Genomic DNA, 27,380 nt, shown 5'->3' with positions numbered 1-27,380 from the left:
ACATTTTTCTAAGGAAATAAATGCCCCGTGACTTTCTTTTTGTATATTTCATTGCTCAGAAAAGGCAGAGAATTTCCCAGAAGTCTGGCTATGTGGAAAGAAATTAAATTCTCCAGCATTTTAGACCAAGCTTCAGGTTGAGTTTTCTCATGCATCTCTTTCAAATGTATGGGAGTTGTTTGCTGCTTTAAAAAATACCCAAAATCTTGATTCTTTTCTGTGTGACCCTAATGTTCAAAGTCCTTGAGGTCTCAGAGCTCTCACTGCTGACATCTGGTGAGCAGGGAGGAGAGAGCTGTATCTCCTGCAGAATTCTGTGCTCTTACTTTGATGGAAGAGGGAGCTCTGTTGATCCCAGATCTGTTAGATGTGGCTTATTACTCTTTGCAAGCCTGAACTGGGTGTGATGAGTGCTGCTCACTGTGGCACCTGTAGCCTGCAAGCCAGGGAAGTGTCAGTGTGACATTTGTTAGTAGATTCTGTCATCCAAGGAGAGAAGGCAAAAACATTTTTTATTACTTATCTCCACTGACTTGTACAACATAGGTAATTGACTTGCTTAGGATCAATTGTATGCATGTGCTACTGTGGCTTTACGTGGATCAGTGCTGATTATGATTAAAATAACCACAGATTATGATTAAAAATAATACAACCCCCTTGGTTAAAAGCTACAAAATCTGCAGTGCATCACCCTTAATTGTGAGAAAATAAACATATTTTCAGTGTGCTTTCTATTAAAAGGTTTTATGTATTTACATCTTCTGTTGTCTACTATAATTTATTATAGGCTGAGCCTGGCTGGCTTTTTCACACCGATTCACCTTGGTGTTAGTTTGAGGTTATTTAATTACAACAGTTACATTCTAAATGCAACTGGGTGAGGACACAATGAAATGCAGGGCCTTCTGCTTGTGTTTTTATAAATTCAATAGTAAATAAGGATTAAGGGTTTCTGAATAACCAAGGTAACAGTTAACTAAGAATAGTATTTTAATGTAATAATAACAAAGTCTTTAACTGGACAGTGTAGCATTTACAATATGTGGTGTGGTGTTTAATTTATTCACTTATTAGTATGAAATTTTTCTTTCTCTCCCTCCCTCAAGTCATCATCACTTTGCATGGCTGGTGTTCACGCAGGCGTTGTGTCAAATACTCTGGGTGGTCAAATTAATGTTGTAATCAGCAAGGGCATTCCGTACTATGAGGGCTCCTTGGCTAATAATGTCACCTCAAAAGTGTAAGTGTATTTCCTATCATTTCCTCATCTTTAGCACCTTGGGTCTTGGTAGTGACTCATTGTGGGATTAATTTCAGCTCGTGGAGTTGTATGTTCCCTGGACAGGTTCTCTAAGTATCTCACACTTCTGCTGTAGTGTAATTGCTTTACCAAATATCTTCAACCTCTAGAACAGAAATTTTCATTTTCCAAATTCTGCATGGAGTTTTTACCTTCTTGGCCATAAATTCCTTCTGGTCTGTGGAAAAACAGTAGTTTAATGACAGCTTTTCAGTTTCAGGGAAAGAGTGTAGCTTGTGATTGTATCTCAAGTCCCACAAATGAAAGCAATCACGGGAGACTGATTTGTGTTACTGTGATTAGCTTAATTTGAAAAGAAAGCATTTTAATGAGTCTTGCATTTTGCTAGGTAGATGTTTGTTTGAAAGTCTCTAACCCAATATCCCTGGACTTGATTTCATTTGAGAAGGTTGTTTGTATAGACAGTGCTGCAACTTGCTGGCAGAATGTGTTAATCATTAAGTGCTTGTTCAGGCATAGGTTTCAGTGGTGAGCAGTCAGACAAGAAAAATAAATTGAAGACAGTTTGTTTCAATTTTTCTCACTGCAAAACATCATCTTTTGTCCTCTGCAGGGGACCCTTATCTACAAGTCTCTTCACCTTTAAGACAAGTGGTAAGTGTTCTCCCATATATTACATGTTCCTGCTTTCATACAAACTTTATGAATAGAAATAAGTGTACAGGTATGATTTCTTAATTTTTCTCATTTGTGAGACTTTTATTTAGTGCATTCCCCAATAATGTATATTTTTGAATTGTTTTACTGTCTCAATTTGATGATTAATCATTACTACACTTATATGTACAGTGATGTTTCAAGTAAGCCTTCCTTATCTGCAGAAAGAGATTCTTTCAGGCTAATTAAATAAATTAACTGTAGTTTTCTAAGTGGAAACTGTTTTTTCTGTAAGTCACTTTAAATGCCATCTTTGAGTGGATGATGGAAATAATGTGAGGACAGTGGCTTCTCCTTAGTCTCTTTAACTGTTTTAATAACAACGTAAAAACCATAAAACCATAACGTATGTTTTTCATAAAGATAAAGAAAGGGGGAGAAATCATGCACATACTTCTCAAAAATAAACAAATACTTTTCCTAATACATAAATAAAAGGCACAGTGAATGGGGATATAAAGGCAGGAATCTGATGGGCAGGAGTATTTGGTAATGGAAATGTATAAATAAGCAAAAATTAGAAAATACAGCGCACATAAAATTATTTCTCTCTCAGACATCTATAAGAACTGAGAGAAAGAATTACGTGTCTGGTGTCCTTATGCATAAAGAATATTAAACACAGTCATCCAGGCAGGGTTTGCTGGGGTTTTTTGTCTTTCAGGATGTTATCTGATAGTGTATATGAAAGCAATTAAATGTCTTGGAAATTGGATGAGATACGACAGAATGCTGATCTAGACTTGGTGGATTTCAGTGACACGTGAGAGGTTATTGAATAAGCTAGAGACAAGATGCTGTCTAAATTAAAATGTCTGTAGTTGTGTTGCCTAGGAGTAAGTTGAGGGAAAAAAAAACCCTGTAGTATATTCAAATGAGGTTTATCAGACTATGGTCCTAGTGTGTTCCTGCTGTTGTAGTTGTTTTCATGGCTTGGTGTGAAATAGAACAGTGTGTTATTAATGCTAGAGGCATGGTCAGTGCAGAGGAAGATGAGACTACTTATAGAGGAAGAACTGCCTGACTTTGAGACTTGGTAGAAATTACCTGAAGCATCACAGAGCAAAGTGTGGAATGTAGCAGGTGTTTAGAGACTGAGGCATTTCTGCTTTAAAGTGGCAGCATGTTTAGATGGAACATGACAGATTTCCCTTTTCACTAAGGGAAGAGGATTCCCTTAGTGAAGTGATCCTGTGCTGTGGCAGATGACGTACATCCAGCAGAGACATTAATGCCATCTCACAGGACATGGGCAAGACTTTCTCTGGGATCCAGTCACATGTGGGCTTTGCCACCTCTGCCTCCCTTGAGGGATGAGTGCCCACCTTGCAGAGGGGCCTGCAGGGTGAGAGGGAGCTCACAGAAGAGAAACTAGGCTGGGTTGTTCAGCCTGCGTGACTGAAGGCAAAGATTGCTCTCTGCTGATACTTCTGGGGAGTATGCATGTGAGAGGGGAAAACTGTCAAAACTGAAAAAAAAATTACAGATCAAGAAATTTAGCCCTGAATTTAGTTTTTCAGCCACCAGCAGAAGGCAACATGGGAAGAAATATTTAGTTAGAATTGTGGCCAGGAAAAATGTAACTAATCTCATGGATGTGTTTGAGCTCAAGACCAGGATTATGACATGACTTCCTACATGCTTTGGTTTTGTTCAAATTAACACTGTGATACTGGGGTTGGTTTAAAAGCCCAAGAAGTTATACAGACACAAAAAAGGAAAGAATGAACCAGTGGTCTGTTTCCCATTCCTGCATCGACCATAGATATTCTTAGACCATGAAACTTGCCCAGTGCTTCTCGTTGAGTGCACTTTGTGAGTGAACTGAGAGACTGTCCACTTTACTCTTGGAAGAGGCACAAATCGTGGCATTCTTGTGACTAGCTTGGTTCTAGAATCCCTGTTAGAAAGAAAAAGACAGTGTGTTTTGTTGGTATTGTTGTTATGGAATAAATTTAGATAGCAGTTTAATATTTGCATGTAAAGTCTTAAAATCCAAGCAGTGTAACTTCAGTTCTCATTTTCAGTCCTCACCTTTTCTGTTGTTCAGGTTGTTACGGGACACTGGGGATGGAATCTGGGGTGATTCCTGATTCCCACATCACGTCATCATCTGTTCTTGAGTGGCCTAACCAAACAGGACAAGTAAACATTTGGAAACCTGAAAATGCCAGACTAAAAAGGATTGGACCTCCTTGGGCTGCTTTTATCAGTGATGAACATCAGTGGTTGCAGATTGACTTGAATAAAGAGAAGAAAATAACAGGTAAGTGAATCTGATGTGGCTTCTCAGCAGCATTCAAAATTTTTGGTTACTGACATCCTTTTTTCCAGTGCTGGGCCTTAGATAAAGCTCAGGTGGCACTTAATTACCATTACACCTAATTTGCTTCCACGTCCTGGCTAATACACTGGGGAGCCTGAAGCTGAAAAGGTGTAGTTTCACAGTAGAAGACACCTCTTCCATTGGAAGTTGAAGTGTTGAAGTGTTTCCTATGGTTTTATTGGATCCTTCATGCTTCCCTTTTCCTGCTCGTTGTCTCCTTGGAGGTGCAGATCAAAATCCAGTCAGCTCAGCCCACTGGTAGCTCTGATGCCAGTGTACTGACTGGTGTTCCTAGGTTTTCCCTGGTGGCCATTGTGGCCACAGTGAATCCAACGGCAGGGAAAGGAGCATTTCCAGTGCAGTGTGAGGAAGCAGCAGACACAGGAGAGAAGCTGGCAGCCTCCCCTTCACCTCCTTGTCTCAAGTGGGGCTTTGGCCCACAGCTGGAAACTGCAGCCCCCCCCACCAGCAGTCTCTGCCGGGCCGTGCTTCAGCAGACAGGCCAGCCAGCCAGGCTCTGGGTTTGGCCCTGCTCCTGGGGGTGATTTTAGCAGCTGTGTTGATTTGGAGACACAGCTGGAGGTGCTGCTTCCCAGGCTGCTCTGGATGGTTTGTTTTCTGTTCTGAGCTGAGCAGCCAGCTCGTGGTTACCAATTCCTGTTGACTGCAGCGTCGCCCATTCCAAGTAGCACAGCACTGAGGCGTTGTCATTTTGGGTTTAATCTTCATGAGGCATTGGCATTTTGGGTTTAATCTCCAGGGTAGCTGTGCAGCTGTTGAACCTTCGGTGCCAGTGTTAGCGTTTTCTGGTTTAATCATTTAGAGGTGATTTGCTGTTGTTAATGGGAATGTTTGTCATCTGATGTAAATCAGAATTAAGTTGGATTTAGGCAGAGTGCTCCATAGAGTCCAGGGCTTTCAGGCTGTTGTGAAACATGTTCCGCTGATCAGTTTGCATTTGCCTCTTTCCAAAATGCCCGAGCTGGTCTCTGAAACCTCGGCTGCTTACCCTGCTATCAGCAGCATGGCTTGCTGTCATTAAGCAACTTGGATTTACCAGTGGCCTTTTTTATTACCTCCCTGAGGACTCTTTGGATTTTGCATTGCTCCTCTAATTCCTGTGCTAATAAGCTTTTCCAAAACAGCTTTCCTGTGTGAGTTGTGCTGCAGTGTCAGCTGTAGGAAGCTGCAGTTCTTCCAGTGGAGGCTTTAGGTTGGCAGTACAAGAGCAGGGAAGAGCTGTGTCAACAGCTGCAGACAAGAGTGGGCTGTGGTCAAATGAAGGCGCAATTTCCATCAAGAAACTAGGGGGAAAAGGGCTTAGCCAAGTTATATAGTGAAAATTAAAATACAAACTAAGTAAAAGTTTCAGTCACTGTGGAAACTTCAGACCCTGGGACTTCGGATAAACTTCTTGAAGCTAACTGGACCAGTGAAGGTTCTCCGCTGTGCAACTTTGGATTCAAAAACTGATCTGTTAATTTTTACAAAGTGGTACCAGTTTTTTGTCCTAACGGGGCACCTCAATTTTCACAGGTATTATAACTACTGGATCAACTTTAGCAGAGCACTACTATTATGTCTCAGCCTACAGGATTCTATACAGTGATGACGCACAGAAGTGGACAGTGTACAGAGAACCTGGCATGGGTAAAGATAAGGTAAAAATACCACATACTTTCTAGGTATGTTCTATGGAGATTTCACAGTTGTAAATACAAGTCTTTTAGGTATGGTGAAGAATCATTAGATAACTTTCATGTTGAATCATAAACAGCAGATAAACCGAAGAAAATATGACAGTATGCAAATATGTAAAGTTTTGAACAGTTCTAAAATTCAGATATTATTTTTATTACTATTTGGGACGGGAATATTCTATACAAGAAATTTCTGTTGCCAGTGGTAGGCTGTCTGGTACTGCATCTCTTCAAGAATAGTTCTCTTTCTTGTAAAATAGGTTATATGCTTTCAAATTAAACTTTACTTTCTTGTTCTCTTGTGGTTACAGGAAATAAATGTTACAGGTCCTGTTAGTTTTCATGTTTTCTAATGTTTCTGTCAACCAATTTCTAACCAAATACTATTAAGTTATGTATGTAAGAGAACAGCCCTTGCAGAGGGGATATGTTCAGATTACGAATGTTTTGCCATACAGAAAAAGACCCTAATGTTAGCAGCAAGATAATCTTATTTCCCTCCTGTTTACAGCTCTGCAATATTTAATAGACAGTAAAAATGAGAAAATGCCTGTCTTCCCAGTGGTTCAGATAAGATTTTCTTAAAGAAACAACAGGATTCTTAATAATGTGACTGGAACTAGATTTCCCATCTTTTTCTTAAAATCCTTGGATGTAATTTGCCTTAGCTCTATAGGCCTGTGGTATTATGGACATGTAACTGTAACTACTAGTTTGGTAGGTTTTTAGAAACAGGCTTTAAGTCTGGTCACTTTGGCTGTCCATGGTCTTGTCTTTACTCTGGGTTTGGAATGTTTCAAGGTAGGTTGTAGCATCCTGTTGAAGAAGTAAAAGGCTGAAATTCAGAGATTTTTGAACACTGACCATAACTGCAGTCGGAAACACTTGAAAGAGAGGAGGAGAATTTACTGTCAGGTCTGAGCCTACATGTGAACTAAAGTGACTGTTGGTGTGAAGTATTCAAGAAAAAAGGAAAAAAACTGCATATTTGGGTAGTTTTGAGTGCCCTCTTCTGGCCATAAAATAAAATCTCAGCAAGCTGCCTAGATTTAAGCTTCAGTGCTGGTTTGATAATTTTCTTTAAAAACCTTTGCAGCTAATATCTTGAATTTGAGTGCTTTGTTCCTCTCATAGGCTCATGGAATGAAACAAATTGTGGAGCCTGAAATTGCAGGCAACAGATCTCTCTTTGCACTCTGTGTGTCATTAAGGGACAGGGCATGAAGAATCATATGTACCCAGGAACTGGCAGCTGTAGTTAAATGACAAGAAAATTGTTCAGTTTGGTTGAAGATAGCAGATTTTCTCTCTATCTGCCGCACCTCACTTGATACAGATTTGCTTTTGGATGCATCTGCTTACAGGCTCGTCCCTTTCAGCATGCCAGACCAGCTGGGAGGTGCTAGACCCCGTTTTTTTGAAACGTGTTTGGAATTCCTAACATTTTTCAGGAGACTAGAAGTTTTTTTCTGAGATTTTCCTGTAGTTCTTTCTGCAAATATCTTTTACAGATTTGGCAGTACACAAGAAAACTTTTTCTTAACTTTTCATGGGTAAAAAAAAAGAATAAATGCTTGAACTGGGGAAAAAGGACAGATCAGAGTTGCAGTGTTGGAAAAGCTCTATTTAACTGCATAGAGGGAAATGGAAAGACTTTGGTAGTAAAAAGAATATTAAAGTGATTTCTAATTAAAAAAGTTTGTACTGTATTGAGCTCCAAAGCAAATTAATTTTTAATGCAAAAATTAGGGTAACAAAAAATACAGAGCTGCAGGTAAAGATAAGTTACTTCTGTAACACTGGACTTCAAAAGCTTGACTGATAAAAACCTGGAGTAAAGATCTTCACTGTTAATCTTTTTTGAAAGTAAGAGTTCGCATTGATTCTTTTTGCCCTTGCTGCTATATGCTCAGAAACCTCAGCCTCAGAAACCTGACATGAGATTCAACTTTCAGAGTTGGGCATCTGTTTCCCTAATCTGTAACCTCTGCATGTGTTGCCTGGGCAGCCTTCTTTTGGTACTGGGCTCTGGCGGGCACAGCACAAGCACAGATACAGTACAGCAATTTGGACTGGATGCATCCCCTCTGGAGGTCAGTTCTCTATTTGGCTTCTCACTTGCAAAAAGTTCTTTGGTGAGATCTGTAGCTACAAGCCCATCATTAAAAATAGTAATAAGGGAAAAGTGGCTGTAAATTGGAACTCGGTCTGCTGTGGGCACATGTACTTCAACTACTTGGTGTTATTCATTTATTTCCAAAATAATATCATAGGCTTGCCCCTGCATTTACTCTGTCCTCGTTTGTTGCTACTGAATATTTTTAAGAGCAAGAAGCTTAAATTGGGAGCAGGGACTTGTTTTGAATGGATAGTTTACTAAAATAACTAATTCAGACCTCTAGGAATAGTCTAGACATTTTGTTCAAAAACCCAGCAGTGCAATACAGAAATCTCTTCTCTTGTGTATCAAGATTGAATCAGCAGTGAGTTGTATTAATCAGAGGTGGGCTAAAAGCTCTTGACTGCTCCATGTTATGCAGACACATCAGCTGTTACACAATGCAGTGCTTGTCTTTAAGAATGGCAAGGTGCTGTATTGGTTACCAAGTGGTGTGAGTGAGAGGAAAACTCCTTGTAGTATTGACTTTTTTCAGCCAAGTGCCATAATTCTGTTCTGCTTTGTGTCCACCATGATTTGCAGTGTCTGTATCAGTGCTTTCAAAAGAAAGAACTCATTTACTGTCATGCCAGCGGTGACCTGTGTTGCAGCAGCACCACAGAGTTGCTTGTGCAGGGCCAAAGCCCCACTGCTGTGCACTAACATGGAGAGGCAGCTCACTTCCTACCCAAAGACATGGTGCCAAACCAGTCCTCCTGAAGGAGAGGGGGGGGTTGGAGTACTGGGCCAAGCTGCTGTATTCTTTTAAGCAGGTCGGGGTTGAAAAACCCATGGTTAGCTGTAAATCTGTCAGTGTGCTTACATTGCATCTCACAGGGCCTCCACTCACTGCTTTTAAACTTCAACCAGACTCGTTGTGTATTGTCACATTTTGATGAGTTCTTTGTGTGCAAGGATGGCAGAGAAGGACCAGCTGGAGCTCATCCTTCACGCAGAGTCTGCACCCTTCTCCTGCAGAGCCTCGAGGCTCGGTGTGAGACTGAGGAGAGCTTTCACATTCTGAACGTGAATTCTTTTATTTTGTTGTGGCTCAGCACTTGTAGGCAGCAGCCACGAGAGGACAGTGTGGTTACACACTTGAGGGTGCTTCCCAATGCTGTCTAATGAATGCCATCCCTCAGGCTGTGCTGAACTGCTGGACTGTGTGAAGGCACTGCTTAATTCCTGCTTGCACAGTATCACAACTCCTTGCTATCCGTGTATATTTGAAGAGTAAATGCAAAATACCAAGAGGGACCAAATTAGAATGGCTCAGTGCCATAAACATGTGAGATGTGTGTAACAGCAGGCACTGCCTGGGGAGCATCAGTAGGATATTCCATGGTACCTTTACTCTGAACTATGTAGCTGTGTGCATACATGCACACACCTTTCTTGGTTTTATTTAGTTGTAAATGTAATGGGGCCAAGGGAGTGGACAAGTGCAGGCAGCAGCACCATTCTGGGGTGAATTGGATCCTTCACTGTTTATTCTTCCTAAATAAAACATCAAAATTGGTAGTACTTACCTAATTGCTGTGGTATTTGTAGAACATAATGTTTCTCTCTTTTTTTTTCCCCCTTCTTTTCTAGATATTTCAAGGGAATACTGAATTGTACCAGGAAGTTCGCAACAATTTCATTCCACCTATTATTGCACGTTTTTTTAGGATTAACCCCTTAAAATGGCACCAGAAAATTGCAATGAAAGTAGAGTTGCTAGGATGTCAGTTTAGTCTAGGTAAGAAAAACTGAAAGCTTTCAACTGTGCAGGACAAGAAGTGAAACTATTAAGGTTGTACGTGAAATTACTAAGGTTAGAAGGTATATTATGGGTATATTTTCAGTAAGTCTGAAGTAGTTCTTTGCTGCATAATCCTTCTTTAACTGGAACTTCTGAGTTTATCCAAAAGTTACTACACTTAACCAGGAAAATACTGAGTTTAGGTGTACACAAGGTAATTTACAAAATAAGTGTGTCAAAAGATGCCAATCACTTGCTTTCCATGTCATTGATTCATGGAGGGGGGGAGGGGGGATTTCCTCATTATATAACATGAACAAAAGCTTTATAGCAAACTGTTACAGCTGTCTTCTCCTGGAAAGGAGATATGGGAAACTAGCACTTCAAAGAACTTACCTTATAAATTTTTTTCCTCTGAAGGTCGTGCTCCTAAAATCACCTTGCCACCACCACCTCAGAACAAGAATGATGAGAAGAATGCTGACTTCATGGATGACTTCATTCATTCAGTGAAGACTTCACTGCAGACAGATAAAACAACTTTCACACCTGAAATAAAAAACACTACAGTGACTCCGAGTGTAACCAAAGGTACCCACCATGAAACAGTAGAAATGTTTGTAACTCCTTATAGTGCTTTAGCATATATTAAGTGTGCTTTCTGCTTTGAAATTTTCTCTAAACTTAACAAATTACAGCAGATGATTGGTGTTTCATTTCTAATATTTACCAGTTATTAAATACACAGATGATAAAAAGACAAGCAGTTGCATACTGCATGCAGAAACAAAACCAATCTGCCAAGTAATATATATAATATAAATGTGTATATAATATATATTTTATAGATATATTATAGTTCCATCTTCCAGAACTTGTTCAAACTGAGTTCAGCTTTTAATCACTGAACAAGTTTTGTTAGAAGGAGAAGTTGGAACTTGGACTTCCCTTCTGAATTAACCAGGTATAACTACTTTATTTAATAATTTCTTAGAACAAAACATCTTTGATAGAGCAAATCTTTTCTGGAGCAGTCTTTTTGGCATGAAATTTGAAAAACATCACCTGGCATAATCATTTTGTTTATCAAAGAAAATGGTCAGAAAAGGGAGCAAAGTCACTGCAGATGTGGGCACTGCTGAAGTGTCCTTTGGATGGCAGGGGACAGGATCACACACAGACCCAGCACAGACTGATTGGGATTAACTGTTAAGGTACTGTGAAATTTACTTCTTAAAGGAGGTTCAAATTTACATGGTGGCACTAAGGGATTTTCTGCCTAAATAACAAAACACATTGTTGTAATGGAAAAAACATATATTAAGACAAACTGGTTGATTTAGATGAAAAACCCTGCAAAACCACCAGCTGTGCATGCATGTAGAAGTGCCAGATGTTAATTGAAGTTTGCACTGTGGGAGCATCCAGCAGAGTACTTAGCTGGGGGATCTGGTGTGATAGACATTAAACATGAAAACTGTGTGCTTTACCCAAGTAATTTTCAAATCAAAAACTGATTTATGAGAAGCTCTTTCTGTCTGACACCACTTAATTTAATGGCTTTCAGATGTGGCATTGGCAGCAGTTCTGGTTCCAGTGCTGGTGATGGTCTTCACTACTCTGATTCTTATCTTAGTTTGTGCGTGGCATTGGAGAAACCGGTAAATGAAGAGATGGGTGAAAGTGCTTTAAGTGAATGTTGTGGGAATGAAATGCTGCATGTATTGCTGCGGGAACTCTGTGGTCTGCACTTGTGGAAAGAATTGCATTCTTTCTGAGAAAAACTTCACTTGACTGGCAAGGACAGAGCAGCTTTTTGTAACTGTTTGGAAGTGCTTTGACTAAAAGCTGGTTTCTCTGGTAGCAGCAGACTGGTGATGGCAAGCCAGGTTACTGGTGCTTATACATTAAATTTGAGGACAGCCAAGGTGGTAGTTGCTGAGCATTAATTAATGAATCTTTTGATAAGCAGACTACCTAAAATAACCCTTTTTCTTTTTTTTTTTTTTTTTTTTTCACAGCAAGAAAAAAATGGAGGGCACGTATGATCTGCCTTACTGGGATCGTGCAGGTAACAAAAGAGTTTTATGAAACCATTTACTCAGTGTTTCATAACTGTGTATTTTAGATTGCAGTTACAATTTCCACTAGCAGAAGCTTCTCTAATGCTAAATGACGGAGGCATAGCAAACACTGAATTTCTTTTCTGAACAAACTTAAATGCACTGCTTCGTTCTTCGATTTCTTTTTTTTTTTTTCAAAAATAGTAAATGCTGTGTCTCCTCTTAGAGCTGACTGCTTCAGGGGGTTTTTTGTGAACAAAGTAGAAAACCTCTTAATTATACAACATGAGGGGAAAAAACTAATTTTTAAGGAATGTCTTTATACATTTGATAACCATTTCTTTGGAACTTTTTTGTCATGGAAGAAAATCTTTCATCTTAGCATCTAAGTTCTATCAAAAAATTTGTCTTCATTTCCCTAGTAAGCATGTGGAATTTAGGTATTTCTTCCATCCTTCTGTCTTGTGCCTCATAAACTTAAGATCAGACCATTGCACCAAGCAGCTCTTTGCAATGATCCTGAAACCACCTGTGCCCCAGGTGCAAGGGGCAGCTGCAGCACTTGGGTTGGTACTGCTGTGTGACTGTGCTTCACTTCTCTGGCCTCCTGTTGAAAACATGCACACCTGTGTGTCTGCTCACAGGGGGTCTTAAGTATGTCTTACCCTTTAGAGAAGGAACCTTTTAATCACTTTTTTTGCTACATGCTTGCTTCTGATAGCTCACAGCTCTGATGTCTTAGGGTATTACTCAAAATAGTGATAATTGAGTTATTTACCTGCTTCAACAAAGTACAAGCTGTGCTGAAAAATATTTTAGTAGCTTAAAAGACAGTATATATACAATCTTGGGTGGTTTTTTGTTTTTGTTTTTTTTAATCCATTTGAAGGATGGTGGAAAGGAATGAAGCAGTTTTTCCCAACCAAATCAGCAGAACATGAAGAAACTCCTGTACGCTACAGCAGCAGTGAAATCAGTCACCTAAGACCAAGAGAAGTCCCAACAATGTTGCAAACAGAGTCTGCAGGTATGTTGTGGGCCATTTTTTGTATATATTTATAGATATATTTATAGCTATGATATGCCAAAAGATGTCAGGCATCTGGCTACATTTAGTTGTTTCCTGGTTTTGGTGGGGGGGAACAGAGAAGAAATGAATAGTTCCGTGATTAAGCATCTCTCTTAAAATGTAGGCTTTTTCGTGTCTGTTCTCTCATTTCATGTGCTGTAGATAGACACTCGCCCAAGTTACTGCAGTAACTGAAAGGTTCTTTAGTTGTTTTTAAACCTCATGAAAGGGTAAAGAATTCTTTTGGTCATATTTTCATGCACTGGAAATAATTTCATCACAATATTTTTATGCACAAATCTGAAATGTAGCACTTGATTCTCTCCCCTTACTATATGGGTTTAATCATACTTGTGACCTGGAAAAGGAGGGTTTATGGGATAGTGCAGATTCCCTTTCCCTGGTGACCCAGGCATGGGAGGAGGATGGCTGGCTGTGCCTTTGGTTCTGTGCTTACCTTCTGATGGCAGAATTGGGCAGATGTGCAGGAGTTACAGCTTCACTTCAAGCAGGATTACTTTTCTCCTTTTGGCTACTTGTCTGTTTGTACCCAGCTCGGCAGGCTTTTCACCTCCAGCTTTTGTAACTCAGATTATCCCTTGAGCTAAAACATCTCACACTACATGCAGGCTTTGCCCCCTCAAAGGACAAACCCTCCATCCCAAGGACTACTTTTCATCCAGACCCAGGCAGAATAATTTTATTTAGATCTAATTTCAAGAGAAGAACATTTCAGTCAGCTTCATTTTCAGGCAGATTTGCAGCATGGAAAGTTGCAGCTCATCTGGGAAGAAATATAAACCTGAGAAGTGGGGATGTTTCAGCTATCTCAGTGGCTTTACCTACTGGGTGGAAAGGAATCCTTTTCCAAAGTGATTGGCACTGGTGGACAGAGATGGACCACTGGTTTGATGTAGGATAGTAGTGATCTCTGGGAGACCACTGCCAGTTGTATTTAATGTGATGCTGCTGTAAAACAACCCATTGTGTGTGTTTATGTTTTGTTTTGTTTTGTTGGGGCTTGCAACACAGAATATGCTCAGCCCCTGGTAGGGGGAATTGTGGGCACACTTCACCAGAGATCAACCTTCAAACCAGAGGAAGGAAAAGAAGCCAGCTACGCTGACTTGGACCCTTACAACTCCCCCATCCAAGAAGTTTACCATGCCTATGCCGAGCCACTGCCTGTCACCGGACCCGAGTACGCGACTCCCATCATCATGGACATGTCCAGCCATCCCAGCACGCCTCTTGGTGCTCCTTCCATTTCCACCTTCAAAGCTGCAGGGAATCAAGCTCCTCCACTGGTTGGAACGTGCAATAAGCTGTTATCCAGGACAGACAGTGCATCCTCAGCACAGGCACTGTACGATATACCAAAGGGGCAGCCAGGGCCCGGCAGTGCCGACCAACTCGTGTACCAGGTGCCACAGAGCGTGGCCCATCCCACTGTGAGTAAGGATGAACAAAGTTAGCTCATGGGTAAGGTAGAATGATGGCTTGTTTCTAAAAGCCAGCTCCATAAAGCTCACAGTTTCACTTTTTTAATTCCATTGTTTTGGTACTGTTAGTCTTAAATAATACAACGTTGAACCAAAAGATGTGGTATGGGAGGTCTGGGAAAACAGTAATTCTGCTTTTCCTTAAGCTGTCTGTACGATTAACAGCTTGTCTCCTGCAAAACCATGGACTTTATTACTACTGTACAATTGTCTGCCAGACATGAGAGAAGAGCTCTTCATGATTAGCTCCAGTAATTCACAGATTTGAGTGCTAAATTGGGAGAAACAGTTTAAGTACAAAAGCCTGTTATTTCTTCCTAATGGTACTATTTCTTGGGGGGGAAAAAAACCCACCTCAATACCCAAAGCTCTTAATTTCTGTGCAAGCACTACAGCTTCTAAAATTCTTCTTTTCCTTGTAAAATGTCTGCACAACTTTGGACTTAACAAGCTACTATCAGGACTGATGGCAAAAATCCCTTTAGCTTCATGGCATAAAATAGTTCTGATTCTGAATTACATTATTTCAGCTTTTGTTAACAGAATTGGGAATTTTCAGCTGTGTGTTCCTCAGAAGGTTCCTGCCTTTTTGGTTAGGTTAGCCTTCCAAAACTAGAAGCTGCTGTCTGTACAATCTCTTTTCTGCCTCTTCTCCTTACACCACTCAGTCTTGTTCCTTCCTAGGGATCCAGGAGGCACAGATTGACACAAGCAAACTACCTGGGAACTTCTTTGACGTTTTTCCCTATACTGTGAGGGCCACTTGAATAGTACCTGCCTCCAAGTCAGGCTTTCCTAATGCTCAGTGCAAGAAGCATCCAGGTCTTGGAGGTGACTTGAATTGAGAAGGGCCCTGCCCTCCCCCAGAGTGTCCATTATTCTGTGTTCAGGTGTGAGCTTATACAAAAAAAGATCTGTACATACTTTTGTGAGTGCTTAAGGAAGCACACAAATATTCTAATGGTGCACAGTTTGTGTTAGACATGCATTTAGCACATATGGTACGTTTTAGCACAACTGCCAAATTTAGCCTTAGGGCTTTTTTATGATTGTTCTTATTAGAAGCATGAAAGATTACAAAACCTTTGCAAAAAAAACCAGTACTATTCCAAAGAGCATCCATTTCAGATGTATTTATTGGAATTTGTATCCTTTGAATGTTCCAGTGTTCTGTACTATGAAAACTTTGCAGTTGGTTTTTTACTGAGGTAATGTAAACTCATTTTAGCTAGATAATCACAAAATGAAAACAGTCTGAATGGCATATTTGCCTTTTTTTTTTTCTTGTTAAAAAAAAAGCACAGCTTTCTTACCTAAGTAGGAGAAAACCCCACTCTAAAAATGCCGTATTTTTATTCTAATGGCACTATTGGAAGGATGCTGAATCAATTTGTAGATGTGGGACCCCCTGGCTACCCAGTAGCCCAGTTTTATAGACTTCAGGGGTTACTGTTTGTTTGTGATGCAATTCAAAGCCTTGTTTACTGCCCAGGTCCTTAAATGTCGTGGACAATGTCTGAGTGCAAACTGCTGTGCTGTTCAAGGGGCTGCCACCCTGCCTTAATACCAGTACAGTGTCCTCACTTACCACTTCAAAATGTGTTTGCAGAGGGGCTGTATATAAACTCTGGAGTCAAAAATCACTTGTGGCCTATCATATCTAAAATATGATACTATGTAGAATCATAGAATGGCTGGCGTTGGAAGGGACCCTATGGATCATCTGCTTCCAATCCCCTGCCATGGGCAGGGACACCTTCCCACTAGATCAGGTTGCTCAGAGCTCCATTAAAGCTGGCCTTGAACACCTCCAGGGATTGGGTATCCATAATTTCTTTGAGCAATCTCTTCCAGTGTCTCACCACCCTCACAGTAAAGAATTTCTTCCCAGTCTGTAACCTAAGCTTCCCCTCTTTCAGTCTGTACCCACTTCCCCTTGTCCTGTCACAGCAGTTCCTGACAAGGAGTCCCTCTCCGGCCTCCCTAGGGGATCCTTCCCTGGAAGGTTGTAATGAGGTTTCCACACAACCTCCTTTTCACTAGGCTGAACAGCCCCAACCTTCTCAGCCTGTCTCCATAGGGAGGTGCTCCTGTCCTCTTATGGACCTCGTGACCTCCTCTGGCCTTGCTCCAACAGTTCCATGACCTTCTTATGTTGGGGGCACCAGGGCTGGATGTAGCACTCCAGGTGGGGTCTCACCTGAGCAGAGGAGAATCCCTCACCCTTCTGATCCTGCTCCTTTTGATGCAGCCCAGGATCCCTTTGGTTTTTTGGGCTGTGAGAGCACATTGCTGGCTCACGTTGAGTTTTTCATCAGCCATCACCCCCCAGTCCTTCTCTGCAGGGCTGCTGCTCTGGCACTTCTCTGCCCAAGCTGTCTGTGAGCCTGGGATTGCCCTGACCCAGGTGTAGGACAACACTTTGTTCAACCCCACAAAGTGCCAGCTCTCAGGGCTGTCCAGCCCCTCTGGATGGCATCCCTTCCCTCCAGCATGATGGCACCTCACAGCTTGGTGCTGGGGGAAAACTCACTGAGGGTGTGCTTAGTCCCACTGTCCCTGTCACCAGCAAAGATGCTGAACATTCTCTGTGCTACCTTAAAGCCCAGTTCTACAATTTCTGATCATTCATTCTCATTTATTGAGAATGACATTTTTTAATTATTTGTTTTAGAGCTGGGTGTCTTAAGCCTAAATGTGAATGTAAGGATGGTAAATAAGACCCATTTGTGAACAGCAAATTCCTGCCTGTGATTGTACTTTTGATGTTACTGCAACTTTTTCTGCCTGATAAAAAGTACTCTGCAATCTTTATAGTTTTGCTTCAACAGGTAACTGTTCTTAGCTATCAGCAGCAGCTGTGACTGAAATTATCTGAGCTGATTTTATTTCAGGGAGTGGGAAGTTACTAGTTTCCACTAAGATGTGACAATACAGCTACAGCCAAGTTAAGAATCCTCTCCATTCTCAACCTGTAGCAGTTTAGGCTTAGAAAAATTAATCAACCATAAAAATGAATGGATATGTCCCAAGTTCAGTATAAATAACACACCTGGATTTAATTCTTACTGCAGACCAGGAATGGTAGAACTGTGGCTAGCTGAACGCTAAGGTCGTGTAAGAATTAAGCAGTTTCTCTACAGTGGGTTATTTTTTAAGCGAACATAATGCAACTTCATTATCTGAGGAGAATGAGTTGTCAAAGAAATGGATGTTTTTAAAATATAAGCCCATTTTTGGAAGGAATTTGGTCCCAGGCTTTGCTCCTGCTTCAGACTTTGGACATGTTATCTGCTGGGGCTGAGATACATTTGAACATGTAACAGTTGGGTTTAATTGCATGACACACTAAGACTAGAATTTGCCTGTGTACAATAAAGCAAAGGTACATTTCATGGGTCTCTTATATATGATGAAGACATGTATATAAAATGTATTTCAGTCTTGTTTGGCTTGAGTATTCTCCCAGAATGTATGTTCTTACCTCAGCATGTATTGTAGTTGCTCAGTATTTGTATATGTTGCTAGGATAGACTGTATAAATAGTGAGGGGGTTTTATATGTTAAAAAGTATTTTAAATAAATTGTACATACATATTACTCAGTATGTTTGCAGTTAACATCGACCTTGCATCTAATTCACCTGCAGTCTGGAAATGCCAGGGAATTGTGAATTACAGAGGGTCATGCCCAGTGTCCAAGAGTTTCCTGGCAGCAGGTGGGTCCCTGTCCCCAGTCAGCACAACCCCTCTGCCCTGCTCCACAGGCTGCTGGTTCAGTCTTCACTTAGACCACGGCTGTTGCCAGTCACTGGGTAAAGCTGTTGCTGCTTGTGCTTTTTCCTCTTTTTCATATGGATTCCAGCACTGCAGTGCCTCACACAAAGAACTCAGTCACAATTGTTCTTTTATGAGTAAATGTAGTGTGAGTTCACAGTGTCTTGTTGCAAGCTGGAAGAAACTCCTGTTGCAGTACCAGGCATTTCAAATGTCTCTTAAAACAAAGAAATGCACACAATTAAAACAAGTGATGCTGACCTGGGAGGAGATGAGCATGAAGGAATTCTACTGCCTGTGATAGTCCAATGTCAGTTTTTATGAGTTGTCTGCTTCTTAGGTAAGAATTAAAACAATTGTTGATCATATAATCAAATCTAGTGTGGCTTAACTTGGAGAGATGCACAACTATCACTTTTGTGAAACCACGTGATCAGTAACCAAATTCTGATCTAAAGAGGGATAAAAGACTTGAAACTGGCATCAGTTTTCTGCATAACCAGAAGTTCCGAGCGAGGCTGTCTCTGGTGCCATGAAAAAGAAAACAGTTTTTCTGCACATGTCATGACAGTATTGCATGGGAACTGGATGAGACTCCTACTTACATTCATGTTTAAATATCAGAAGATTAGAACAGCTTTTAAGTGTCCTGTCTGAAAGCTGACCTGAACTAGAGCGAGCACACCCCCACAACTGTATTATCAAATTACAGCACATTCAGAGTCTCTCTAAAACCAAACTCAAATAATGATGTTTTAGCTTTTTTACCTTTGTACATGGCTTGATGCAAGACAGAGTCCAGACTGGTCAGGATGCAGCTGAAGGAGAAGGTGAATGGCTGCAGGTCAGGTTGCACACTAATACATAAGAGTTGTTTTATAAAGTCTTACATAATTCTCTAAGTGCCTGCAGATCACTTGCCTTGTTCCTGAACATGCTGCAGCTTCATAAGATTTCGGCTCTCCACAAGCAGCTTGTGGCAACAACAGGCTGAGTGCCAGAATCCATTCTGCTCAGGAAGGCTCCTTCGTTCTGGATTGTGCTAGTACATAAAGCTTTCTGAAATAAGGCAAATAGGTTGAGTTTTATTAGTTAAAAGAAAAAAAAAGGATCAATGCTGTATGTATAAGGAACCTGATCCCTGTCTAAACCAGCTGATACAAAGGCATGGATGATTAAAATATTCTTTCAGAGGTAACAGAAGTAGGTCTGTCTGAAGGCCTTCTACACCTTCCCTCTATAACCTCTCAAAAATAGATTCAAAAATATGGTCTGTACTACTGTACCTTCAGTAATTGTGATTTTTTTTCCCCCCTCCATCAAAAGTCACACAATTCCCAGCTGTGAGTGTGGGATAAGAAGGCACTGGATCATCCAATAAAGTCACCTGCAACTGAGGTGAGCAGCTGCCTCTCTCCTGAAAGAATATCCAAGATTAGCATCTTGTTTCTGATAAGGAGGCACAAGTATTAAGTTCCTCATGTCTTGCTCATCTTCTGGGTGAGGCAAGATTTGTGGTCTTCCTCATCCTTCAGCATAATGAATACACTTACCTAAAAGACCTAAGCTAGGACTGATTTTTCATGTGTTGAAGAAATTCTAGATCCTCTCTAGTGCATGTATAACCTCCTTGTACTCTTGCTATACTCGCTTCACTGAAGCCTGCTCACAAAGAAATTCATGCTTTTATTTTTTTCCTAAAGTGAGGAATTTTGCCAACTTCCTAATGACCAAAACACCAAATGCTTGCAGAGGGGAGCAAAAATAATTTTTTTTTCCAGCTCAGCTGGCTGCACTGCCACCAGTTAATCTACAGGAACAGAGATACAAGCTCCTGTCTTTTGTCTTGTGCATGTTCTCCAAAATACCCAACCAGCTAGAGCAGAATAGAAGGTTCATAGAGGAATTCTCTCTGCTGTTCTGCAGTGGGAAGCATTCAGTGGGGTTTCCTTCACTTGGCCATCTGCTTTTGAGGCTTTTTGTTAAAAAGACAGCCTGAAGATTGCTTTTTCAAGTTTGGCTCACAGACAATACAGAAAGCATCAATTCCTTCATGATAGGATAACTAAAAGGATTTGTCAAGACTTAATTGCCATCAATGCCAGCAAAGCACAGAAGTGCAGCCTCTGCCAAGACTTTGTGTGAATCTGCTAAGGAAGAAAGGCAGGTGGAGGCAGGAGAGACAAAAAGAAATTTCCATAGCCATTATTAGGAGCAAGTGAGGAATGGCTACAAAGAAGACAGAGCAGATGGGATGTTAAATGTGTGTTTTGTAGTTTAGGATCAAAAGGCAGACCAATTCCACACATTACCTATGAGAAGCAATAAAGAAATTAATTAAGAGCTTGATGCAAATAGACAAAGCCAGTGATAGTTTGTACTCCTTCACATTCCAAAGGTACTGAAACCAACCTTACTTTAAAAGTCACCTCTGCTCTATCACAGTAAACTCAATTTAAATGGAAAGATGACAAATGAACATGTGGGGTTTATGATGTCTTTCTTTGTTTTACCTTAACTGCAATTCTCTCCGCTTTATGTTGTTCCATGTTCTTTTGAAAATTGAGAAATTTTTCTCTTCAGGGGCTCACTGGAAGTTGAGGTCCAGGGAAATCCATCTCAAAGCTCCACCCCACAGAAGATCCCCTCACAAAGCTATGGCGTTTGCATGGGAACTGAACCAGGAATGTTTAATTCACATTCACTGCAGTCCAGTAGGTAGCAGTACCTTGAACAGGAGCTTATCCAGACATGGAGACAGCACCTATCCTGAACTGGTTTCTGGTGTTCAATCTCCTGACACAGCAGTGAAAACTCCTGATGCACAGGAATCTTGTTGAACACAAAACAACTTTCAGTGTCAGAAAGAACAGCATTATAAAATACAGACAAAAGCGTAAACTCACTTGTGTATGTAAAACTCCTATGATGGAATATATTTGGAATTCATTCAGATTGCATTTGCAGAACAAAAATTAGAGTATTCTCCAGATGCTGAGACAAAATACTTAAACAAGCCCTCTCCTTTTCTCCTTTTTTCTTCAGGTTTTACAATAACAATTTGTTGTGACAGGTAGAAGAGTTATAAAAGAAAGACCTCATTAATTAGGCTTGCTCTATTAAATTAATAGCTAGCCTGTCATCTCTTCTAAGTGTAGTTAAGCAATTAGCAAATTCCCATGCAAAAACAATCTTGATATGAAAGATTCTTTAACACAACAACCTATTCTTGGGTTGAAAAGTAAGTTCATCTGTGTAAACAGTAAGATCTGTTCCGTGAGAGGCCATAAAAGAAAAACGTAAACAATCTGAATCTTAGCATGTACACACAAATCACCTTCTGACCAAAAAATGAAGTAGTAAGAAAACCACCAGCCAACAGGTGTTGCACATGAGGTCTGTGAAAACTGTATAAGTTATGTGAATAAAGAATGGGCTCTTCCTGCATGAAGAAAATGGAGTCTTGGCTAACTTACTACAATAACAATTTTAGAACAAAAATACCAAAAGAGAGAAAAAAACCAAAATCCCAAAGTTCCTAAGCCATCTGTATTAAAGGTAACTTTGTCCAATGTTACTTCAACAGTTACCTTTGTTTCTCAAAATTAAATGGGATCAAAAATTCAGTACTTTGATGTGAAAGAAACAAATCCTAACAAAATTCCAGTTCCTAAGAGCAGATTATAACCAATGGTATGTCAATCATGTTTTCTTAGCAAAATACAAATAATTTATGCTTCTATGCATATTTTATAGCATTTTTCCCAACACAGTAGGAAGATGAAACCATAATCACAAAGTACTGGTCTCTGCATAAGGCAAACGAAAATGAATGCTGCTTATTAAACCAAATGTCTCTCATGAAATCAGACCTCCACTGGTAGCATTCTCACTCCAAACAGTGGCAGATGCTAGATTTGTCAGCATCAAAAGACTGAAATAATTACTGATTATTTCAAAAGTTTTTATTTCTTTGGGTCTGTATCAGATTTTAAACTCACAGGATGATGAGACAGTCACATGATACCCAGTGATACTAATACAGCTGCTCGCAAGAATGAGTCTCAAAGTGATCCACTTCATCCTAGCTGAATCCTCCTTCATAAATGGGACAGTTTAAAAACTCTCTCTAGTGACAAATTGCTTTGTTGGTATAAACAAGAGAGGGGTACAAGGAAGCTGCTTTCCCATGGGAACAGTGTTACACTTCAGGGTTTGATTTTTTTTGAAATAACTAGTTATGAAACTTCACATTTTTTCAGGATCTTGGATGCAGAACATCTCACAGCTAGCAGACTGACACTGAACCATTCCAAGGAGCTGTATATACAATTTTACACTGTTTTTTTCCCCCCTTTCATTTTGCATGGTAAGATATATCTGAAAAATTCACTATTTTCAAGTTCAAATATTTTCAGATCTTCATTCACAAATTCATGTTTTTAAAAACGTCCTTACCTGGCATCCGTATCTATGTGTCGTCAGACTTAACCTCAGATGCCTTCCATGTCTCCTAACCATGAAGCTGCATCTAGAACCAAACAGAAAATTACTTTTTAAAAAAAGTTATTTTTCCTTAACTGATCCTTTCTCTACAAACACATGCACAAAGAATGTATACACAATACTTGTTTACAAGTATACAGTAAATATGACTACATATAATTAGCTCTATGTAGTTAGATAACATGTGGAGTTCCAATTCAAGATAGCATTACTAAGTTTTGCAGTATGAAACCAAACTCTTATTCTCACATAACCTGAGGAAAAAATAGCATGTGAAGTCCTATTTTTTTCTGTACAACCAATTATAAAAAATACCACAGTTTTAATCAGCTTTTCTCTAGTACACCTGCACCGAAGTTTATTTCCTCACAGCATTTACAATTCCATGGAAACAAGTGGATTTTGTTACCAGCTACTTGGAGGTTAATTAGTAAAGTAAAACTGTGGCTGTATAAACTAAATATGCAATAGCAAATAGTTACAAATCCCCCCCACTGAGTCAAAAATTGCCTGAATTCTGAAGAAAAAAGAAAAATAAATTTTTTTGTTTTCATATCAAATTAGTTCAGCTTAGAACATAATTATACAAAAAAGCACTTTATATTATGAATTATGATGAAAAATTAGTTTACATTTTTTCAGTAACATAACTATTTTCAGATAAAAATTGTCTTCTGGAGGCCTCATAATAACCACACCAGAGACTTTCTACCCTTCTTCTAGAGAAGGAAAGTACTAATGCCTGGAAAATGTCAGCATCAATCCAGTGTTTGCCTCACAGGCCCTTAACTCATCAGTGAGGATCCCACATTAGGTAGGGACAACTCAGTTCTGGTATGAGCCTGAAACTTTAAAATCATACTACTCCCCCACAGAAAAAGAATATATTTTGCTCCAGAGCTCAGCATTATCAAATTGAAGTAATTACAGAAAATCTTTCAGCTGAGAACACTTAAAATTACACATGACACATTCATACTTCCATTTACTTCTGTGACATGATCACTGTCACCTGTTAGGCTGGTGTGAGAAGTGCTGACAGAAAAAGTAAGTTTCAAGGCAAATCCCAAATTACAAAACTTAGCCTATTCACTTACACTGTGTGTGACATTCCATTCCAATCAAAACCCCCCAAAAGCAAAGAAATACAAAAATGCCCAACAGGCTTGTGCTCTGCCTTCTCATTTTCTCACCTCCCTTTGAAAAGCAACTCTTGACCTTGTTAGTTAAGACTTGGCTTTCCACTGGTTGCCTGAGGGGAAGTTACGAACTTAGAAATCTGAATGATAAATTCCTCAAGCTACAGCCTAAAACCCATGGACACAATTACAGTTTGTACATATGTTAAGCAGTTCTTGTATTTAATTCATTTTATCAGTAACACAAACATGCAGAGATAAAATCTTATCCATAGCTTTTCTTTTCTTAGCTCATCAGCTTCATTCAGGATCAGTTTTTATTAACTGCACAGCCAGAAATGACAGTGCATGAGGAAAACCTGCTCAAAGGCTTTCTATGATCATAGGTGGGCCTCACGTCCACAAGTTTAAAAGAGAGAAATCTGACTGTAAGCACTGGTGTAAGGTGTAGATGATGACTCACGGATTATTCTTTTATTAGTTTTAGTGATTCTAATTTCAATGTCCCACACTGAGATGGCACCACACAGGCCAGCAAAAGCCAGCCCATACAGGGGCTGTCATCGAATTACACAACTTGGGAGCACACCCTGCCACCCACCAGGATGATGTGGGTGGCAGTGCATTTCCTGGGAGCATATCGTTGGCACCCAGCATTGAATCCCTTCTTCCACCCAGCGCTGGGGACACGGCCCCACCGTGACAGATCTCCCAGCCCAGCCTCTGTGGGGAGGAGGGTTATTAACTGCAGATGTTACTATTGTCCTGAGGCTGGTGTGAAGCCTCCCTTTGCACTGTCAAATAAGTGCCACATTTCACCTCAGAGGCAGCACAGCGGCTCCACACTCTCTCTCGAATAATTAACTGGTTATGACAGCCTGTGCTATGGGCAGGTACTACTTCCTTACTTTTTTCTCTTAACCATTCCAGTTTCTTGGACACATTTTATCTAGTGTTTTCAGGTTCATTGTCACTAATTACACAGCCCAGAGATAACCCAGGGATTCATATACCTTATCTGAGAAATCTCAAGACCTTTTAACCTAATCTCAAACCCTGAATCCTCCTGTATTATAACTGGTAATGCAACAGTCTTCATTACAGACAAGAACTGCCATAGGGAAAAAAGCAAAAAACTTTGGGTAGCTGGGCTTGACACAGTAGAAAAACTCATTTTCTTCAGAAGCTTTTTAAATTGTTTTGGTCTGAGAGGGATAATTTTAGGCTCTTTACTGCAAAGTGACAATAGCTGCAATAGCATAGGAGTATAACCAAATGGCCTCTTTTCATCTTACTTCTTGCTGGTTTTGTTCACAGAGTACATAGTACACACTCAGTAAATACTAGGTTTTTTTGGTTAGAGCTTTCTGAAATAAAAGCTTTCCAGGGTATGAGCTATTTTCACAGAATCAGAAGGTCAGAAAAGACCTTTGAGATCATCAAGTCCAATCCATGATCTAACACCTCCTCATCAATTAAACCATGGCACCGAGTGCCACATCCAATCTTTTTTTAAATTCCTCCAGGGACGGTGACTCCACCACTTTGCTGAGCAGACAATTCCAGTGCTCAGTCATTCTTTCAGTGAAAAATTTTTTCTTGATGTCAAACCTAAACTTCCCCTGGCACAGCTTAAGACTGTGTCCTCTCATTCTGTGAGCTGCTGCCTGGAGAAAGAGAACAACTCCCACCTGACTACAGCCGCCTTTCAGGGAGTTGTAGAGTGACAAGGGCACCCCTGAGTCTCTTTTTCTCCAGGCTAAACAACCCCAGCTCCCTCAGTCCATTCCTCACAGGGTTTGTGCTCCTAGCCCCTCACCAGCCTCATTGCCTCCTCTGGTTGCGCTCAAGTGTCTCAACGTCCTTCCTAAACTGAGGGGCCAGAGCTGGACACAGCACTCAAGGTGTGGCCTCACCAGTGCCCAGGACAGGGGAAGAATGACCTCCCTGCTCCTGCTGGCCACCATCTTTTTTTTTCCTTAGTTCCTTCAAAACTAAACCAGCCCATCCAGGCTGGTTGTTTTCCTCATTGGCTAATCTTTTGGCACACAGGGACAGTTTGCTCTTGTGCTTATGAGATCTCAGTTTTGAAGCACTCCCATCCTTCCTGGACCCCTTTGTTTTTAAGGGCTGTGTCCCAAGGAACTCTCCAAATAAGTCTCTTGAATAGACCAAAGTCCTCCCTCTGGAAGTCCAGTGTGAAAGTTTTGCTGATGCCCCTCCTTGTTTCACCAAATATTGAGATATCTATAATTTCATGATCACTGTGCCCCAATCATCCTCCAACCACCACATCTCCCACCAGCCCATCTCTGTTTGCAAACAGCAGGTCTAACACAGTCTCTCCCCTGGTGGGCTCACTCACCAGCTGTGACAAAAGTTGTCCTCCACACATTCTAAGAATCTCCCAGACTGTCTCTTCTCTGCTGTGTTGAGTTTCCAGCAGATATTGGGGAGGTTAAAGTCACCTACAAGAACAAAGGCTGGTGATCTCCAGCTGCTTGTAGAATAAGTTATCCACCTCTTCGTCCTGCTTAGGTGTTCTATAACAGACTCCCACCAGGATGTCAGCCTTGTTCGCCTTCCCCCTGATTCTTACCCATAGGCACTCACCTTATCATCATTAATCTCAATTTCCATGGTGCTGAGAGCCTCCCTAACACAGAGCCACCCCTCCACCTCTTCCCCCTCTCCTGTCTCTTCTGAAGAGCTTGTAGCCATGGAGTGCAGCACTCCAGCCATGTGAGTCATTCCACCACGTTTCCATGATGGTGACTACATCACAGCTTTCCTGCTGTATCATGGCCTGCAGCTCTTCTTGTTTGTTACATTAGTGTACATGCACCTCAGCTGGGGTGCTGATTTCACCCTGACTCTGGCTTACCACCCTTGGGCTTGTTTCTGGAGAGCCCAGCTGCATCCCTTTCCCCCTTCAAACCTAGTTTAAAGCCCTCTCAATCAGCCCTGCCCATTCATGGGCTAGAATCCCTTTGCCCTTGATAGACAGATGGATTCCATCTGGCTCCAGCAGGCCAGGTGCCATAAAAGTTGCCCCATGATCAATGAACCCAAAATTCTGCCCAGGGCACCAGCCCTTGAGCCACTTGTTGATAATGTGGGTTCTCCTATTCCTTTCCCCATCTGTCCCTGCCACCAAAGGGACTGATCAGAACACCACCTGTGCTCCTGCCCCATCAACCACTTGGCCCAGTGCCCTGAAGTCCTTTTTCATTGCCCTGACACTCCTCTTTTCAATCTCATCACTGCCAGCCTGCAGTACCAGCAGTGGGCAATAATCACGGGGCTGAATGAGCCCAGGGAGTCTCTCAGTGATATCCCATACCCGGGCCCCAGGGAGCAGCAGAGCTCCCCGTGGGATGGGTCTGGTTGACATAAGGGGCCTCTGTTCCCCTCAG

General features: G+C 40.9%; 1 protein-coding gene and 1 long non-coding RNA gene across 2 annotated transcripts in view; one reads left to right on the top strand and one right to left on the bottom strand.

The window, feature by feature from the left end:
- The window catches only part of DCBLD2 (discoidin, CUB and LCCL domain containing 2), a 42,653-nt gene extending 24,510 nt beyond the window's left edge, over window positions 1–18,143 (top strand). Inside the window, exons 6-15 of the mRNA XM_066175209.1 lie at window positions 1,110–1,243; window positions 1,878–1,918; window positions 4,032–4,247; window positions 5,844–5,968; window positions 9,759–9,906; window positions 10,330–10,500; window positions 11,477–11,570; window positions 11,931–11,980; window positions 12,862–12,999; window positions 14,074–18,143. Coding sequence (XP_066031306.1) covers window positions 1,110–1,243; window positions 1,878–1,918; window positions 4,032–4,247; window positions 5,844–5,968; window positions 9,759–9,906; window positions 10,330–10,500; window positions 11,477–11,570; window positions 11,931–11,980; window positions 12,862–12,999; window positions 14,074–14,516 — 1,560 coding nt within the window. The 3' untranslated portion in view covers window positions 14,517–18,143. The remainder of the gene's footprint in view (window positions 1–1,109; window positions 1,244–1,877; window positions 1,919–4,031; window positions 4,248–5,843; window positions 5,969–9,758; window positions 9,907–10,329; window positions 10,501–11,476; window positions 11,571–11,930; window positions 11,981–12,861; window positions 13,000–14,073) is intronic.
- A 32-nt stretch (window positions 18,144–18,175) lies between these two features.
- Window positions 18,176–26,760, bottom strand: LOC136284797 (uncharacterized). The gene is made up of 6 exons (XR_010719298.1): window positions 26,578–26,760; window positions 26,330–26,432; window positions 22,778–22,850; window positions 19,241–19,378; window positions 19,088–19,137; window positions 18,176–18,536 (listed from the first exon to the last, which is right to left on the bottom strand). It is a non-coding gene; the product is annotated as an uncharacterized lncRNA (long non-coding RNA).
- Between the last annotated feature and the right edge of the window lie 620 nt (window positions 26,761–27,380).

This window comes from Chamaea fasciata, unplaced genomic scaffold (genome assembly GCF_029207755.1).
Source record: "Chamaea fasciata isolate MVZ Bird 193981 ecotype frontalis unplaced genomic scaffold, bChaFas1.0.hap1 SCAF_2, whole genome shotgun sequence".
Taxonomy (NCBI): domain Eukaryota; kingdom Metazoa; phylum Chordata; class Aves; order Passeriformes; family Sylviidae; genus Chamaea; species Chamaea fasciata.
This window is presented reverse-complemented; position numbering and strand designations above follow the sequence as displayed.